Source organism: Eublepharis macularius, chromosome 13 (genome assembly GCF_028583425.1).
Source record: "Eublepharis macularius isolate TG4126 chromosome 13, MPM_Emac_v1.0, whole genome shotgun sequence".
In the NCBI taxonomy this organism is placed as follows: Eukaryota; Metazoa; Chordata; class Lepidosauria; order Squamata; family Eublepharidae; genus Eublepharis; species Eublepharis macularius.
Genome location: NC_072802.1, coordinates 52185366 through 52203741, shown reverse-complemented (window position 1 = coordinate 52203741; position 18376 = coordinate 52185366). Strand labels below are relative to the sequence as shown.

The window sequence follows — 18376 nt, the reverse complement described above, 5'->3', positions numbered from 1 at the left end:
CATGAGGAAAGTCCCAGAATGGTTTTTTTTAATGAGAGGTATTGTTTGGAAACGTGTTCTGTCTGAGTTTACTGAAGGTTTTTTTTTCCCCCACCACTCTAATATTGGCAGGTAAACATGAAGAGCAGCAAGAAGAAGGAGGAATAGTCTCCAAAAACTTCACTAAGAAAATCCAGTAAGTATTGAGGCCTTTAGCAGTTTTGTTCTACTGATCTTCTTCATGTATCTCTGTGTGGATCTTTGCAATTCACCCCTTCACACATGCATCCCTTTGTGCAAGGAGATGCAAAAGACACTGGCAAATAAAGTTACCATGTGCATGTATCTCAAGTCAGGCTCCTTAAGGGCCAAACCACACATGATTATGGTAGTTCTACAAATGGAGCTCCCAGATTTTTTTTTTTCATATAGCAAGTGTGAGAGAGACTAATTTGGACTGGGACCATTGCATGAGGGAAGCGGGGAGGATATGTTCCCCTCTGAGTGATTCCGCACACATTGGATAATGCACTTCCAATCCTCTTTATAGATCATTTGGAACAGATTTTTTTGTGTGCAGAACAAAAAATCCACCTCAAACGATTGATAAAGTGCATTGAAAGTGCATTATCCAACGTGTGCGGAATCAGCCAGTGTAATACACAGTTTCACTCCTACGCTGTCACTTCTTAAAGTCCTATGCTTGAAAAATCTGAAAATGGAGCACTATGTACCTTGAAAGCAATACAGATGACTGGCTTATTGTGTGGTAGTGTTTTCTACCACAGGGTTGGAGAGGATCGTGTGTATTACATAAACATGGCGGGTTTTCTTTTTCTACATTCAGTATCTGTGTTAAAAGTTAGGGACACGCACCTCCTTGGCAGGTTTGCCTATCAGTGATACATTTCAGTATATATGATTGATGACCATATTGATGAGCAACATTGATTACTGTATTGACTAGCATTGAATCATTGTTAAATGTATGGGGAAAGGACTGAATATTGCAGGGACCGGGGGTGGAGGGAGCACAGTGCATCTTTTCAAATCCACAGGATTCACACGGTCACCTTATTGGAACATGGGGGCCAAAATAGATGCAGATCCAAAAGATACATGAACAGATCTTCCCAGCTTTTTAAAAGGACAATAGCAGCTGCAGTGTGGGGAGATGGGGTGGGGGGACTTTGCCCTGGCTCATGTAGTCTCACCAACTGAAAAACACCCTGCCCCTTCCACTGTTATTATCCCTAAAAGGGAAAGAAGACAGGCACTTTCTCTTTTCCTGTCTAATAATAGCTTGTGGGTATCAGTTTTGATCAAAGAAGTCAAAAGGGAAAGTTTAGACCCCTGTACCACCACCCGAAAGCCCTGATTTGAAGAGGGCCCTACAAACTGCTGTTGCCATTTAAAAACGCTGGAAGGCTCCATTCTAGATCATATTACACCCGTTTGGGCCTTTGTTCTGTGTTCGTAAATGACTATGGCAGGAGAATGAGTATTTGTGTCTGGCACGATTCATACAGAAGCTGTCCCCCAGGAAAGCAAAGCGGCACACAAACTTCTTTGCCCTCAGCCTGTCCTAGTTCTGAAACTTTCTTCTGTCGAACTGATATGGGGTGGAGGGTGCCAATAATATTAAAACCATTTTGACCGTTCCAGCAACCTGGTATAGTAGCATAGTCCAGGTTCACTATCTTCTGATAGTGGCCTAAGTTGCTATGAATTTTAAAGACCCCACAAGAGGTTCAAGATGGGGCACTCTTCATGTTTGGGAACTCTCTGGTACTTACGTCACAGTGTTTGGCTGGAACCCCACCCTGTAAGGGTAATATTTCACCAGTCCCTAAGCATCATGTGAACAACAGCCTTTAAACAACAAAAGCCCTTTAAAAAACAGTCACATTGGCACTGTCTCTTGTGGCCGTACCAATGTCTGAAACACTAATTTCCATGCTGTTCTGTCTGCTTTGTGATGTTGTTCTGTATGCTGTAGGGTTTTGCTTTTTGCCTATAGCCCTGTTAGGCCTATAGGATTTAGTATTCATCATTGCACTGTTTATTTTCAGCTCTTGATCTCAATTCTATACTGCTGGCCTTTAGAACTTTTATGAAACAGCCCATACAATCGTGGCTGGTCTTTTCAAGGGATATCTTTAGCCTTCGCCTGTGACACGGCATAATGTTTGCATCTTTCTTTCTTTTCTCTCTTCTCCCCCAATGCCATCATTCTCCTCCTCTTTAAAACAATTAAAGATATTTCTAAAAAGGAGGAATTGACTTATGACCCATAAAAACCAAAAAGAGAATAGCAAAGTAGAGTTTTAAAAATAAAGGAAAAGGCTGTGGGCCAAAAAGCACACAGAAATACTTCAGATGTAAACTTCTGTCTGTCTAAAATCCATTTTATGATAGAGAATAATACAAAAACAGGCTCTTTTATACAGATTTATTGTGTGTCTATCTTGGAGAGTTAGAAATACTAATAAGGCGTCCTTTCTGCATATTTCTTTACACTTACAAAGCTGACCCACCTTGCATCTGGGCAAGGGCTTATGATGACTGGTACCAGCTGCCAGGCAGTCCCAGTGACACCAGTGCTGGCATTTTGTCTCTCTCTTAATGTGGCCAATGGCCAACTCAGGGACCAAGTGTATGGCCTCTGAGTTGACCAGGCCTTATACCAAATCAGAGTATGCTCCAGAACAGGGGTCACCAACCTTTTTTTAATGACAGTTACTTCCCCCACCCCCTTGGCATGTTACCAAGTTTTGTTCTGTACAAACAGCACGAAGAAAAATCGTATGACATTTAAAAAAAATTAAAACACAGCATATCTTTTCAGGTTGAGATCTTTTCCTAAGTCTTTTAGGCAGGGCTTTTTTTCTGGGAAAAGAGGTGGTGGAACTTAGGACTGCACGATGATGTCACTTTGGGTCAGCTGGAACAAGGGGAGAGTTTTTTAAAGTTTAAATTGCCCTTGGCATGGCGCAGAGGGCAATCTAAACATCCCTCTGTCTGGAGATCAGGGGGCAGGGCCACCGGCCATGTGACCATTTTCAAGAGGTGCCAGAACTCCGTTCCACCGCGTTCCTGCTGAAAAAAAGCCCTGCTTTTAAGTCATGCATGAGCTATTCTGCAGTAGCTGGAAAGCTACCAGTAGCTCAAGAAGTTGCCTGTAAGATACCTCTGCTCCAGAGTCTCCTATGATAGCAAGAGGGAATCTACAGTGTTCATTCCATTCACACATCCTGCTTTCCTTCACCAATTGAGTTTTTGTTTCTTCCTATCTTCCAGGATCCTTCTTTCATAGACTGTAACCCAAGCCCTCCCCCAAGCTGGTGTTGGTTCTACAAGCATGTTCCCTATTTAGGGGACCTGATTTACCAGGTGAAGACCCCAGTAATCTGTAGAACAGTTCCCTGGCTTTAAGTGTCTTTTCATCTGCAGTTGAAATTAGGGTTGCCAGTATCCAGGTGGTGGCTGGAGATCTCCTAGAATTACAACTGAGCCCCAGGCCACAGAGATCAGTTCACCTGGAGAAAATGTCTGCTTTGGAGGGTGGACTCTATGGAATTATGCCATGCCACGGTCCTTTCCCTCCCCCAACCCTGCCTTCTCCTGTCTTTACCTCCCCAAATCTCCAGGAATTTCTCAACTTGGAGCTGGCAACCCTAGTCGAAATCCTGGTAGCTAACAGACAGGTGTGTTCAGATTTATAATCTGTCCTTAGGCAGAGGATGACCAAGAAAGACCCACAGGTTGTCCCAAATTGTGGGCTCATGGCCCTTGAAGGAAGGGGAATTTTGAGAAAACAGGTGGCTGAGTGGTGGTGACTTCCTGCTTAGGCTTAGAGTTACCCTAGAAAGTGACTCATCACCAGCAACCATTTAAAAATCTATTTAGGAATCCATGCATCACGGTCTCTAGCCCCCGCTGTTTACTTTTAAACACTGAGTCATGCTCCAGAACTTTCTCTGCCTATTTTGTTAAGCCCCGGGATTGCAAGGCTCAGAGGCTTTTTTGAAATGGAATTGACTTGTGCCTTGATGGCCAACCTGCCTGAAGCACACAAAAGAGGCAGCAGCAGATAGGATTTATGACTCTCACAAGCAGGAGCAAGGCAGCCTGTGGGGTCCTGCCTTTCCTGGTTTGTGTTGCTATATCCTCCCTGACTCAATAGACTAGAAGTGAAATCACATTAGGCAAGAGGGGGAAATGATGGTGCATGTCCTGTAATACATACTATTTTATATTTTGGACACTTTGTCGCATATTAGCTGCTTGGTTATCACTGGGCTAGTGCAAATTTTGCCTTAGATTATGGGCTGGAACCTACTTGAGATGGCACGGAACCTAGTGGAGAGAAGGAATGATACTCAGGTCAACGGAAAGGCAGAACACAAATTGAAAGTTTGGGATGGAGCAGAGCTTTTGAAACAAGCAGGAAATAGGGTTGCCAACTAGGACCTGGGAAATTCCTGGAGATTTGAGAGCAGTGTTTTTGAGGAGAAATTTTGGGGAGGGATTTCACCTAGAATCTGTGGTATATCCTAGAATTTTATTTCTGAAGCTGGCATTTTTTCCCCAGGGGAACTGATCTCTGTTGTCTGGAGATCAGCTGTAATCCTGAGAGATACGCAGGTTCTACCTAGAGGATGGCAAATGTAACAGGAAATAATGTCTCTTCATTCTGAGATTCTTATCCTTTCTCTGGAAACCACAGAGGCATTAACCTAAACATTACATTTTAATTGTGCCCTGCCTGGGCCCTGGCGATCAGATGCATGCTATGAGTTCTGTCCTTGGAACTCAGTTCTTTCCCACACACAAGAGGGAATGCCTCTTCTAGAAACTTTTCTGCCATTTATTCTTTTATAAAGGTTTGCATTGAAAATCCTTTTTTTTTGTTTAAAATATTCTGACCAATTAATAAGGGCCACCTTTTTAGTCGATCCAGATGCTTTTAATTAATTAAGCTGACCTAAATTCTAGATTCTGGGGGATTACACTGCATTCTGAGAAACATCTTTTCCCACTGTGCCAAAACCTGCATCTAAATTAAGTAAATGCCTCAGCCTTAGTCTCTCTCTAACAAGCGTAGCTTTGAAAGACAGAGCCACCAGAGATTGCCATCCACCACCTCTGGCATGCCGGACTGTCTCCCTTTCTGCAGCTTTTACCTTGCCACCCTTGCTGCATAAAACTTTGAATTAACCAAGCCTTGGCAGGGCAAAGGCTCCAGAAGGGGAGACACCAGAGGCGGCAGAGGGCCATGAGAGAATCCATTCCTTCCTAAACAATCTCCACTGGCTCTGTTTTTAAAACTACGCTTCCTAGCTAACATTGTGTCTCCTAACACATGAAGAACATGTATCAAAAGTATTGTGTAGAGAGACTTACAGAGTGATTATAAAAGTACTTCTAAGCATATACAGAATGTCTTTCTCTCCCTGTTTAACTGCTGCAGTCAGTTCTTATATCCTTAGAATTAAGAAGCAAAGATTCCTTTTGGGGCAAGATGACACAGTTCCCTTGTAGGAAAGAACACAACCCACCCCTCCTTTGAAAACATTCAGATCACAGTCCAAATAAGTTTCCAAATCGGTTAAAGTTTCTAGCAACTGGAAGACCTCCTGTACCACAGCTAAACCAGTACTACCCAACTGATCTCACACGGGCTCATTTTCTTCATTCCCCAACATCAACAAAAGCTGACCTAGTGGTTTTTAAAAACTTGCATTCCCCATTTTGCCTGCCTCCAAGTCTCTGCAACAACTGTCCCTGACATTCAACAAAAAATATTCACAATGGAATCAAGAACAAAAGTTATTTTGTCAGCTTCCTCTCCCTCCCCCAGTAATCTCTATCATTCTGTTACAATTGTTTTATTGGGAGGGGCATGACAAAAGAAAGAGATATATGTCAAGGATAGCATCTACAAAATAAACAATTTATTCTACAGGTTGCAAAAAGAAGTGTATGGTTTTGAAAAACTGTTCATGAAACAATTCCATTTAATGGCAAGACAGAAAAGGTTTACATCAGTGACATGGCACTGAAATTATCAACGTTGACATATCCAAGGTTGAACAGGCTTAAATCCAAGTATTTTGTTTTAAATCGTTTCCTGGCAGGGGCATAGAGAGAAGTCTCAGAGTTGCAAGGAATCCCAAGTATAGGACTGGAAGCTAAAGCAAATGGGATCTGTTCATGAATGCTTCTCATACCAGAGAGCCAGTGTGGTGCTGGACTAGGACCTGGTAGACCCAGGTTTGAATCCCTGCTTTGCCATGGTGATCTTGGGCCAGTCACACACACTCAGCCTAACCTTCTTCGTAGGGTTGTTGTGAGGATAAAATGGAGGAGAGAAGAACGATGTAAGCTGCTTTAGGTCCCTGCTGGGAAGAAAGGCAGTGTATAAATGAAGTAAATAAATAAATAATGAATACTTCTGGGCTCAAAGGCTGAATATTTCTCCTGGTTAAGGGCTTAAGATCTTTCTGTACATGCCTATTTGTGCCATCTCTCCCTAACAAATTGTTCCAGTATCCTCCAGAAGGTTCTCTCCTTCATGAATCAATCAAATCTTCTTTTAAAGCATATAAGCAAGTGGCCATCTGGGGTGGCCTTAACCAGTAGGCAACAAAGGAAGTGCCCTATGCCCTATGCCGGGAGGGGGAGCTGACTGCCCACAGCCCCACACCAGGTTGGGAAATTCCTGGAGATTTGGGGTGGAGCGTGGGGAAGGCAGGGTTTGAGGAAGAAAGGGACCTCAGCAGTGTATAATACCATAGAGTCTACCCTCCGAAGCAGCCATTTTCTCTAGAGGAACTGTCATTCCAAGCCCCGTGTGGAGGTTGGCAATCATAAGCATCAGTCACTTGCAGCTGCCCCATCTGAAACTCATTGCTTAAACTTATACCTCAGGAAGGCTCTGGTTATAACCACTTTTATTTCCACTCACACAAAGCTTCAGGTGTTTTCTACTTTACCTAAACTTTTACCTCAAGAACACCTTCCTTATATCATTGCTTAAACTTATACCTCAGGAAGGCTCTGGTTATAACCACTTTTATTTCCACTCACACAACGCTTCAGAGCCCTCCTGAGGTATAAGTTTAAGCAATGATATAAGGAGGGTGTTCTTCCTTATAGACCCCTCCTGAGGTATAAGTTTAATCATCTGAAACTCAGGCAGGAGGCTTCTGGCAGCGACTTCTTCCAGCCTCACTTGGGGCAAGGGCTGCCCCTGGATCCTGGTATTCGGAGACAGAGGCAGCAGGAGGCCTTGCAGGGGATGGCAGTGATTCTGGTGTCCTATCCTTGATTTTTGCCCAGGGCCCCAGAATCACAAAGACTGCCCTGGTGGTTGTCCTTACATAACATGGTGGCATGATGTGGTGGCTAGAGCTTCAGACTAATACCTAGGACACCCAGGTTTGAATCCCCATTCTGCTATGGAAGCTCACTGGGTGAGCTTGGGCCAGTCACACAGTCAAACCTACCTCACAGGGTTATTGTGAGGATTAAATGGAGATGAGAACTATGTAAGCTGTTTGGGATCCCCACTGGGGAGAAAGGCAGGGTATAAATGAAAATAAAAATAATTAAATGACTACATGAACATGATTTTGAAGGACATTTTGGCCATGTGAGTCCTCACTTGCAGCCTGAAGAGGTACAGCTAGACCTGCCAACTGCCTAGAGAAAAGAAATGTCCTGTCCCTTTAATTAAGGCTTAATAGGATGTTATTTTCTGGTTGACCTATGCCATGAAAAGCTACCCATTTCCACTCATTAAACCTCCATTAGAGGAACCTGTTGGCAACCTTAGGGACAGGCTGCCCAAGCACAGGTTTACTAGCTTAATGAGAAGTAGGCCAGCCTCTGTTTGTCTCTTCTTGAGTATTAACTGCTGCCTGAGGAGGAGCTCCTTTTTTGGACATGTGTCATTTCTGCTCTAATGCAAAATGTTCTTGAGTGTTCTGCTTGGCTTAAACTGCCCCAGATGAGAACAGCTTCCAGTCAAACTGGTGCCTGCCAAGGAATTTACACAGATTTACACAAAGACTTTTCTCACACAAAGCCAGAATTACAATACCAGGAGAAGGATGGGTTCTCCTCTCAGCAGAAAAGTATGCATAATTCAGCCCTCACCATTCCACCCTCTTCTTCAGTTAATGTTTCACACTAAAGTAACCCCTATCAGTTAAGGAGGAGATTTCTTTCATTAATCATTAGTCCAAAGTCAGTGGGAAACTGCAAATAAGTACGTTAATTTTGGATATTACCCCTCCTCAGCCATAAACCCTCTGGGTGCAAGTCTTATTTCTCCATTGTTTAGGGATCAGCTGGGGTGGGTAGAGTGGATCATTTACTTGGTTTTTTTTAAAAGATTTGGTCAATTGGAGCAAGTATTTCAAAATCTTTAATTTTATTAGAACAAGTTAAAGAGGATACTTCAATCATCACGTTTTTGAGGATTCTGCTAATTACAAAAATAAATCAGTTACTGGTGTGAAACAATGAAATGGACTTTTCAAACGTAATGAATTTATAACTTTTTCACAGAGTTTCTACAGCTGCCAACAATTTACTGAACAGTTCTCTTTGGCTTTCATCCTGGAACATCAGGGTCAGCCTACGGTCACAAAATTTAAAACAATGGAAATAAAATGGAAATAAAGCAAAGTAACAGCAAAACAATTGTCAGTTTTTAATAGCATTTGTGCTAATAGTCAGCAGGCCATTTCTTCTTGTCCTTATAAATAAATTTGTTTTGTTTAAAAACCTATGAGTTATAGATGCTAGGTTTGTCATTTGCCTGCCTCCCCTGTCAGCAGTCACTGGGGTGGTGGAGGGAAAATGGGGGGAATGGCGTTGCACAATGCTGTGATGTCGTTTCTGGCTGAAAGAATTGAGTGATGCAATGCAGTGATGTCACTTCAGCTATTCCAGCCAGAAATGACACCACAACTGAGTGCAATGCCTTTGATACCTGTCTCTGGTCCCCGATCCTCCTGTGGGTTGCCCACCGAGGGCAACCCTACCAGGCATGCCCGGTAATAAAAACGAAAAGGCTATAGGCAAGATCAGGGGTCATTTCGTGGAAAAAGAGCTGGAGGAACTCATTAGCATAACACATTAGCACAACTCATTAGCATATGCCATGCCCCTTGACATCACCAGAAGTGTGTCATTAGCATAACTGATTTGCATATGCCACACCCCCTGATGTCACCTATCCTGGCTGTTTTGGAACCAATCCTGGCCATTCAGGGCCAAAATTGGGCCCAAAATGGCAAAAAAGGGGCTGAAAATGTCTGGAAAAGGGCCCAAAATGGTCAGGATTGAGCCGCTGCTGAGTGGGAGAGTGATCCAGCAACCATCAGAGCCCTATCCAGGCCGTTTTGGCCCCAATCCAGGCTGAAACTGGCCCAAAATGGCCGAGGGTCAGGTGGGCAGGGCCACCTGACACGTGACCTCTTTGGGGAACTGCCGGAACTGCATTCCTGCATGTTCCCCCTCGAAATGAGCCCTGGGCAAGATGAAAAAAAACCCCTGCAGATGCTGTTAAGTTAAACTATATTTTTCTTGTAATGCAATCCTGAGTATCTTCAAGAACAGGTCTTTAAATATTTCGTCTCCCCCACTTAAGATAGCATTCACACTTCATGGTAAACCATGCTTCATGGTTAGCCAGCAGCAGAAATCTTTGGGGAAAGCCAAGTTAATTTCAAAGCTGTTTCAATTTTCAGTGTAGATGGGCCCAAAGGGCAGAATGTGGCAAACCCCTACAAAGATGCTACTGAAACTGGCATCTTCCCCATAACATGTAGGATCAGTGTCACTACACATTGTTATGTTTGTGCATCCCCCATCTTGTTCTGATTCATTGGTTACCATTTATTGGGTAACAAAAAGGTAAGTCTGTTGAGCGTTACAACGACAAGAACTTTGACACAGGACTGCTGTTTTCGGTAGTAGCTGCATATTGGGTTTCATGTCTAGTTCAACCTTAAAGAGGGGAAAAAATAAACTGGAGCTGCTGTAGTCTTTCCTTTCACAATAATCAATAGTGTGCTCACAATAGAAGTGGGAGGTGGGGGGTGGAAGGAGGCTGTGCACTGAGACTAAATAAGAACACATCATCAAATGTTCCATTGATTTTTTTTTCTAGGCTTCCTGGAGAGGTCGATCCCACCACAGTGTTTGCTTCCTTATCACCAGAAGGGCTGCTGATCATAGAAGCTCCTCAGATACCTCCCTACTGCCAATATGGAGACAGTAGCTATGGTAATGAGATACCTGTGGACAATCAAGAAGCCACCTGTGCCTGAAGTTCTCCTTGCATTTCCTCCCCTTCAACCTTTGCTCTTTCCTTCTTGTGTAATTGCATTCACCAAAAGCCGATTTAATTTTGAACATTTTCTTGTAAGATTCACTTTTACAAATATATATATATATATATCCTGCTGCTTCCCAGAGTTCGAGTCAGATCTATATGTTGCTGGGAGAAGGTGGGTGGTCAGGCACTCGGGAAACTACGTGTGTCATGATGCCTTCTGTTTCCGATACTGTTGTGAATGTGCATAGTAGCATCCCAGGCCTCAAAAATCCAGGGGCATCTATATCTTAAAGTTGGGGGCTTTTGTCTCAGTAGCCATTGTTATAACATCTCATATTAGATCCCGTATTTTTATGATGCAGCTCCTGAGGCCCTCTGATAGTGAACTTGAACCAGAGGAACACCAACCAGCAAGACCTGTAGCACTTCCAAACCCACTTTGAGGTTGATTCTGAGGAGGAACCTCCCCGAAGACTTCCCCAAGGAGCACAGGCTGGCAACTGCTGAACCTCTGACTTGTGTTTCAGATCTTTCAGGAAGGGAGCTGGATCCAAACTAAATCGACAGTTTCCACTGATTCCCCTTCATGTAGACCCGTGAGGTCCATTATCTTCCAGAAACAGCATTTTGTGGAGATCAGTGGGAGGCAGGAAACTTCCATATTACTGATGGAAAATTTAGTCTGCATCCAACCCCAGGGAGTCTGAGAACCCAGCTTCATGAACCCACCTAAGACTGTCTGGATGTGCTATAGGTCCCTCAGCTGGCGCAGGAACAGGCAGAATAGCCTATAGTGAACAGCTTACCTGCTAAGACCACAGTCCCTTTAAATTCCATACATCTTAATCTTAGGTGGTAGAGATGTGACAGTCATCATTCTTGCTCATGGTACATAAAGGCTCCTCTGAAATCCAGCCATTGTGAAAGTTACTCTGCTGCTATAGCAACCAAAACTGGTTATGAAATCCCTTGCTATCAACCATAGTACCTGTTACTCATAATTCAGATAACCTTGTTTCTCTCGCTGATGCCAATCCATCTGATTGTGTGGAACATGATCCCGATCTGTATCTTCTTTCTCTTGTCTCTGCTGCCCTATTTGGTCATTTGAAGTTCCTGCCCCATCTGGTATTTGTCCCCTAAGAGAGTTCAGGGCCTGGAATATTTGCTATTGTGCATATACAGAATCTGATATAGCTCCTGCCTTGAAGGGATCAGCTAAGGAGGTAAAGGATCTTGCGAGCAGCACATGTAACTCCTCCATGTTCAAACGGTGCTGAAATAGCCAGCATGCAATGAGTGTTTACCTTTAATTGACCATGACTCTTGGCCCCTTGGATTATAGGGCTGCAAGTGGCCCATCAAAAAACCCACCGACCTACTACTGATTTTGCACTGAAATTGCTCCTGGATTGCAAATGTCCATCCAAGTTTACAAATGTTTCTGGAGCTTCGATGTTGAACTACTGAAGAAGACTGAGAACTTCTTGGTCCTTGAGATCCGGTGTCTTTGACCCCCTGACCATCTGGCATCTCTTCTTCACTGCTGCCACAAGGACCCTTCCAGCATCAAGATGAGCCGATCCAGTCTTATTGAAACTGAGATTGCAACAGCATCACGTCAGCTTCTCCTTCCTACACAAACATGCTCTCCCACATCAATTAACCCCGCTTACGGCTCACAGTCCCATCAAGGTCTTACATGCTGCAGCTTTGTTTATCAAAGTACATAGCAACAAGTCATCTTTGTCATTCGTTGAATGTCAGTGTATGTGAAATATCTATGGCAATAGGAATAAGTAGTTTCAATGTTTATTATGCTCCAACCCATTATGTAACTTCCCCCATGTGTTTTTTAAAGAGCTCCCACTTCCTATATATGGGGCAGGAGTACTTGCTTTTACTGAAAAAAAAAGAGTATGTTGAAGACTGACAAGCCATCAACAGATCAGAAATATTTTTTAAAAAATGTAAAATACATGACTGTTTAGACTTTTTTCTTTTTTCCAAATGAGATGTGTGCATTTATTTGATTAATAAATTCAAGTTGAAGTTCTTAGCTGTGTGCATGTGAATCTTTATAATAGAACTCACCTTCTAAGCAACCAGGGGAATCCCTCCCTTTCTAGCAATGCATTTATGACATTTTTATCCCACCCTGTCTCAAAAGAGTATGTGGTCTCACCCCCTTTATTTCCCTCAATAACCCTGTGAGGTAAGTTAGACCAAGGCAGCTGAAAGGTTATTTGGAAACACTTGTGGCTGAACAGGTCTCCCATATCTAAGGGCCCAACTACAAGATACTATTGTTGGCTAGCATGGTCTAGGTTTCCTGGGCTATTTTGCCTTGGGGAAATTATATGGAGGAGGCAGCAACCTCTCTTATCTCCACACTGCGGTTACAAGCTGAATCCTCTTCCCATTTTAAAAATGACACTTCCTCAGAAGCAGGGCTTTTTTTATGGGAAAAGAGGTGGTGGAACTCAGTGGGTTGCCCTCAGAGAAAATGGTCACATGGCTGGTGACCTCACCCCCCCTGATCTCCAGACAGAGGGGAGTTTAGATTGCCCTCCGCACCGCTGGAGCGCCACTTCACAGCTGGAGTGGCGCGGAGGGCAATCTAAACTCCCCTCTGTCTGGAGATCAGGGGGCGGGGCCACCAGCCATGTGACCATTTTCAAGAGGTTCCGGAACTCCGTTCCACCGCGTTCCTGCTGAAAAAAAGCCCTGCTCAGAAGTAATCTTAACCAATGGACCACAGGGGCAGCTGCCCTGAGTCTGAAACTGGGCGGGGCCCCAGCTGCCCTTACTCACTGAATGGGGGCAGCTGACTCTGCAGCAGAGGCTGTTTGTACCTGTCCCATTTAGGGCTCCTGCATTTGAATTGGTGGTGGTGGCTACTTACTAGTGGGAAACTAGTGAGGTCCAAGAAACCCAGACCCAACTCTGTGTATCATGTACCCTAAGTGGCCCTAAGTCCCACACACATTCCAATTAGTTACTTCAGTTTCATTCAGATGCCCTTAGCACAAAAATACTGCTTTGCCTTTTAATTCAGCAGATGTTGCCCATGGATGGCCTTTAAAGTGTAGACTCAAAAGCTCAAGTCTGGTTCACAGTTGCACAACTGGTGTCAACAAAAAGTTTTGCACAGTTTATCTTTGCAGCCTTCGTTTCTTATTTATTGGAGCCTTTTCTTGACACTGCACTAGGTTTGCCGACTCCCACCTGGGAAATTCCTAAAGATTTGGGAGTGGTGCCTGTGGAGGAGAGAATCTGGGGAAGGATTTCATCTAGACTCTATGGTATACCATAGAACTTGTCCTATGAAGCTGCCATTTTCTCTAGAAGAACTGATCTCTGTAGCCTGGAGATCAGCTATAATTCTGGGAGATCTCCTGGAGGGAAAGTTGGGAAATTCCTGGAGATCTGGAGGGTGAAACCTGGAGAAAGTGAGGTTTGGGGACGGAAAGGACCTTGGTATGGCATAATTCCATAGAGTCTACCCCCCGCCCCCCAAATAGCCAGGTGAACTGACCTCAGTGGCCTGGAGACCAGTTGTAATTCTGGGAGATCTCCAGCCACTACCTGGAGGCTGGCAACCCTACTACATGTTAATCACAGAAATAACATCAACATAAGACATGGTAATTGTTACACAAAAAGTGCCCTTCTGCCCTTTCCCAGATTCTTCAGAGCAAAAGGAGGAGACAGATAAGTGCTTCTTTGAATGATTGTATTGAATATTGCAATATGGGTACCCAGCTTTCAAAGGAGCCATGAGTACCAAAGAACATAAAGCTTACAAGCAGTTTTAAAGTCATTTTTTTCAGTACAAAAGGAACTATCTGCAGATTAATTTGCAATTGGTCATTACATACATCTGATCTCTACAGTTCTTTCAACTGGCTACTTCTCAGGTCTCTAACTAGTCTCGCGATCAATGTAACCTTTTCATTCCCCTTATTTGGTCACTACCTATTGCTTACTCTGAATTTCTTACTTCTTGCTGACTTCCAAACTTTAGAATCCAGAGTTATAGATAGAGGGAGTGAATGTGCTCTTCTTGTATCTATTTCTCCCTTCTCATGAGACAGTAGCCTAAAGAATGTGTGGCCTTAACTAAGTTCTCTAGGCAACTGAGAAAAGAGAAACATTTTCGGCCAGTTGTGATGTTCTGAAGCAACTTTCAGCAAAGATGGAACAGTGAAAGAGAAGGGGGGGGGGGTTGCAAGCACTATTCATTCTACGAATATGTATATGCAGGGCTTTTTTTCAGCCGGAACGCAGTGGAACGGAGTTCCGGCACCTCTTGAAAATGGTCACATGGCTGGTGGCCCTGCCCCCTGATCTCCAGACAGAGGGGAGTTTAGATTGCCCTCTGCGCCGCTGGTGCGGAGGGCGATCTAAACTCCCCTCTGTCTGGAGATCAGGGGGCGGGGTCACCGGCCATGTGACCATTTTCGCCCAGGGCGATTTAAACTCCCCCCTTGTTCCAGCTGACCCAAAGTGACATCATTGGCCCTGGAAGCATACGTGCATTTTGCGCACGCACATGTGATACCAGGGGCACCACCTCCTGCCAGGAGTTGCCCCCTGTGCTGGCAACCCACTGAGTTCCACCACTTCTTTTCCCAGAGAAAAAGCCCCGTGTATATGAAAGTATGAAAGATTATAAACCCTTATAATAAAAAGAATATTAAAAATCTTAACTCTACATAATGACCCCCAGTGTAAACTATAGCTAAATGGGATCTCCATGTCCAGACAGCGTATGCCTCTGATTACCAGGTTAATAGGTAGTAGGGTAGGGTGAAAGGTATCGCATTCATGCCCTCCTTGCGAGCTTTCCATGGGTGAGTTGCCGTTAAAAACAGAATGCTGGATTGCAGGAACTTTTAGTCTGATCCAGCACAGCAAGTTTTATGTTCCCTTCTTGCAAACAAATAAAAGGAGCCAAGATTTTCAAAGCCATGGCGCATTTGGTAAAGGAATGTCATATTTACTGTGTTGCGTAAGGAGGCATTTTGATCCTTGTGAGCTTTCACATCGTAAGCTTGTTTGGAGCAGAAAAGATAATTGCCTTGAATTGTCCCTCTTACATAACTGTCCATCCTTTTTCATTTGGGTGAGTACAAAAAGAGCAGTTTGGCAGCTAAAATAGTTCCTATTTCTAAATGTTTCCAGCGTATAAAAGTGTTAATAATGCAACCCTCTGCAGGTTGACTCGGCTCTAATCCCTGATTTTGACCAGTATTACTGTGTAGGATTGCACTGTACGTAGTTCTGTGTGGTTGGCTGACTACCTGACAGCACTTGACTGTCTTTTCTTTGCGTTTAGAATTCTTTCTGCATTTTCCTAATGTTTAGTTTACCAGCTCTGATAATAACTCGACCAGCAGTGCAGGGATGTATCCAAGCCAGGATGGCCATGTTTCCACCCACCCATGGGAAGGGCTCATACCTACAGTGTCAGCATAAACAGGCGGGGCTTTCCCCAGGATGTCATTTTCATGCTAGAAAATGTGGCACCTCTTAAACTTTGACCTGCTATAAAGCAGCTAAAGTCATGGTAGTAAAAAAGAGTATGTCTGAGTTTTGACTCACACAAAGTGGTAAGCTGCAGTACTGCAGCCCAAGCTCTGCTCACGAGTCAGGGCGACCTGAATTCAATCCTGGCTGAAGCGGGGTTCAGGTAGCTGGCTCAAGGTTGACTCAGCCTTCCATCCTTCCAAGGTCAGTAAAATGAATACCCAGTTTCCTGGGGGTAAAGTGTAGATGACTGGGGAAGGCAATGGCAAACCACCCCGTAACAAAAGTCTGCCAAGAAAATGTTGTGATGCAACATCCCCCCATGGGCCAGTAATGACTCGGTGCTTGCACCTTTACCTTTTATGTTCTTGTTATTGCACCTGGGAGTGGGTTGTTTATATGTTAAACTTACGCACTTGGTACTGAAATAGAGGGTGGATAGCATCACATGCCACTGCTTATCAGGTAAAATTCATGTATCCCAAATATTCTGTAAGTTCTGGGGGACCACCCCAACTGTGAACTTCAGCCCAGGCTGAAACCAGGGAGTAATACTGTGCAGTTGGCCAGTTCTAGGATCCATCCATTGTCATTTCAGGGTTCCTGACAGCAGAAGGGGCATAATCTTCTGATTTCTTTTCCGTAAATCACCAGAGAGGTTTTAATAAAATCTATTTTCCCACACAATTTGTGTCTATTGCCTCCATATCCTTTGTTGGTCAAGAACAGTTGCTTCTTGGCAATACATGTACTGAGTGCATAACTGCATATATACATTCATGGCAACTATGGAAAACCCCTCTCTCCTCTAACCTGAAATTCTAAGCTACTCATTTATGTTACAACTGTGGCCTGTACCTAGCTGCCTCTCCAAATCCTATGTCCGCTCCTCCTCCATTAGAAGGTTGCTGGAAAGAATGGGAAGAGGGAAATATCACAACCCTGTATCTGATTGAAGATGTGGCTTAGCTTCTTGTGTAGGGTTTTTATATACATTTTTGATGTATAGGGAAGAACTCATGAACAGTCACCTATACATTCTGTATGTGTCTTGGGTTCGTTCAGGCATGATTTACTATGGTTTGTTATGAGAATGAACCTTGAACATTCTCTGTCTTCCCTTCCCCCTTCACGTGTACAGAGTTTCTAATTTTTAAACTGGTCCCTCCATTTTTAAACCCGTCCCTCCCTTTATCCTTCTAATATCTGTTCTAGCCAGTGGCAATGAATATAGCTTCCTCCCCCAACACCATCGGATGGCTCTAAGCTAAATAGTCCCCTTGGAAGTGAGCTTGGCTTGTTCCTAGCCACCAATCTCTCTCCAGAATAGCAGCCAGTAGTGAAATGACATTTGATCCACATGTATCTGTGTAAAAAATTTACAGCTTTCGATGGAAATTTTTGTTGTTGTACTTTGCTTACACTCAGGATTAACCTTCATGGATAGGCAAAAGGCTGCAGAACAGGTTTTGCCAGTTAGTTTTCAGTCTGCCTGCGTGTGAAGCTCCCTAGATGTGATGGTTGCCAATTGCCTGGAGGAAAAAATGTCCTGTCCATTTAATGGAGGTTCAATATGTGGAAATACTATGCTTTTCATGGCCTAGAGGGTAAATACCACCCCATTAAGCCTTTATTAAAAAGGCAGTTCATGTTTTTCTCCCTATAATATGGTAGCAACAGAAGAAAATATTTGCTTCCTGTGGCCTCAGGACTCACCATGAGCAATGGGCACATACAAATATTCTAGACACAGCAATTTTCTGTCAGGTAGGATGGGAGGACTCGGTCACGTAGGATGGGAGGAGAGAGAAAAAGATTTGACTTTGGAATGGGAAGCCTTGATGAACAAGAATGAAATTAAATAGTTTAGAAAGAGAGGAGTTTAAACATTGCCTGAAACTAAAATCTCAGTTTTAATGCCACTCTGGCTACCTGTTAACTCACCATCATGTAGGAGTAGAAGAGTTCGGTAGAGATTGTTTTCCTTTCCTTATTTTATTTTCCCTTTATTTAATAGTTCTTAGACATTTTTTCAGCTACATGCTTTCCCTTTTTTGTAATCAATAACTGCAAAATACAAGTTACTTTTTTCCTTTTTATGAAATTAGTATCATGGCCATTTGTCTGCACCTGTACAAAACTTTGCAAAGCCCCATGGTGGTCAGATGGAATCATATACACACCTTTCCCCATCTCTACAACTTTACATTGGGAAAAATTTCTCTCTTAATTTCTGCCTTGAGAAACGTGACAGTCCTGCTTATGAAGAGCCCTAATTCATATGAGTAGCAATTCAGCCAAGGGAGAGTTGAGAATAAAGCTTCTCTCTCTTTAATCAAAGCTTTATTGAGCTTTTAATCTTCAGATAAATAAAAACCAGGTCCTACTGGGATGTGTTCCTGGAGCGTGCCAAATTAATACAGCTGTACAATTGTGGGTTTTTGAATCCTGGGCTGTAACCAGAATTGTAGGATGCAGTACCACGGCCTCCAACGATGTGATGTATCATTA

The 18376-nt window shown here is 43.5% G+C and overlaps 1 protein-coding gene across 5 annotated transcripts in view; it reads left to right on the top strand.

Annotated features, from left to right (window-relative positions):
• HSPB8 (heat shock protein family B (small) member 8) overlaps nucleotides 1-12389 on the top strand; it is a 41080-nt gene extending 28691 nt beyond the window's left edge. For 4 of the 5 annotated variants that reach the window (XM_054996163.1, XM_054996161.1, XM_054996162.1 and 1 more), the window contains 2 exons: nucleotides 112-175; nucleotides 10166-12389. In XM_054996163.1, the coding sequence (XP_054852138.1) occupies nucleotides 112-175; nucleotides 10166-10325 (224 nt within the window). In that variant the 3' untranslated portion in view covers nucleotides 10326-12389. The remainder of the gene's footprint in view (nucleotides 1-111; nucleotides 176-10165) is intronic. The other variant, XM_054996164.1, reaches the window with a different exon arrangement.
• The last annotated feature ends 5987 nt before the right edge of the window (nucleotides 12390-18376 follow it).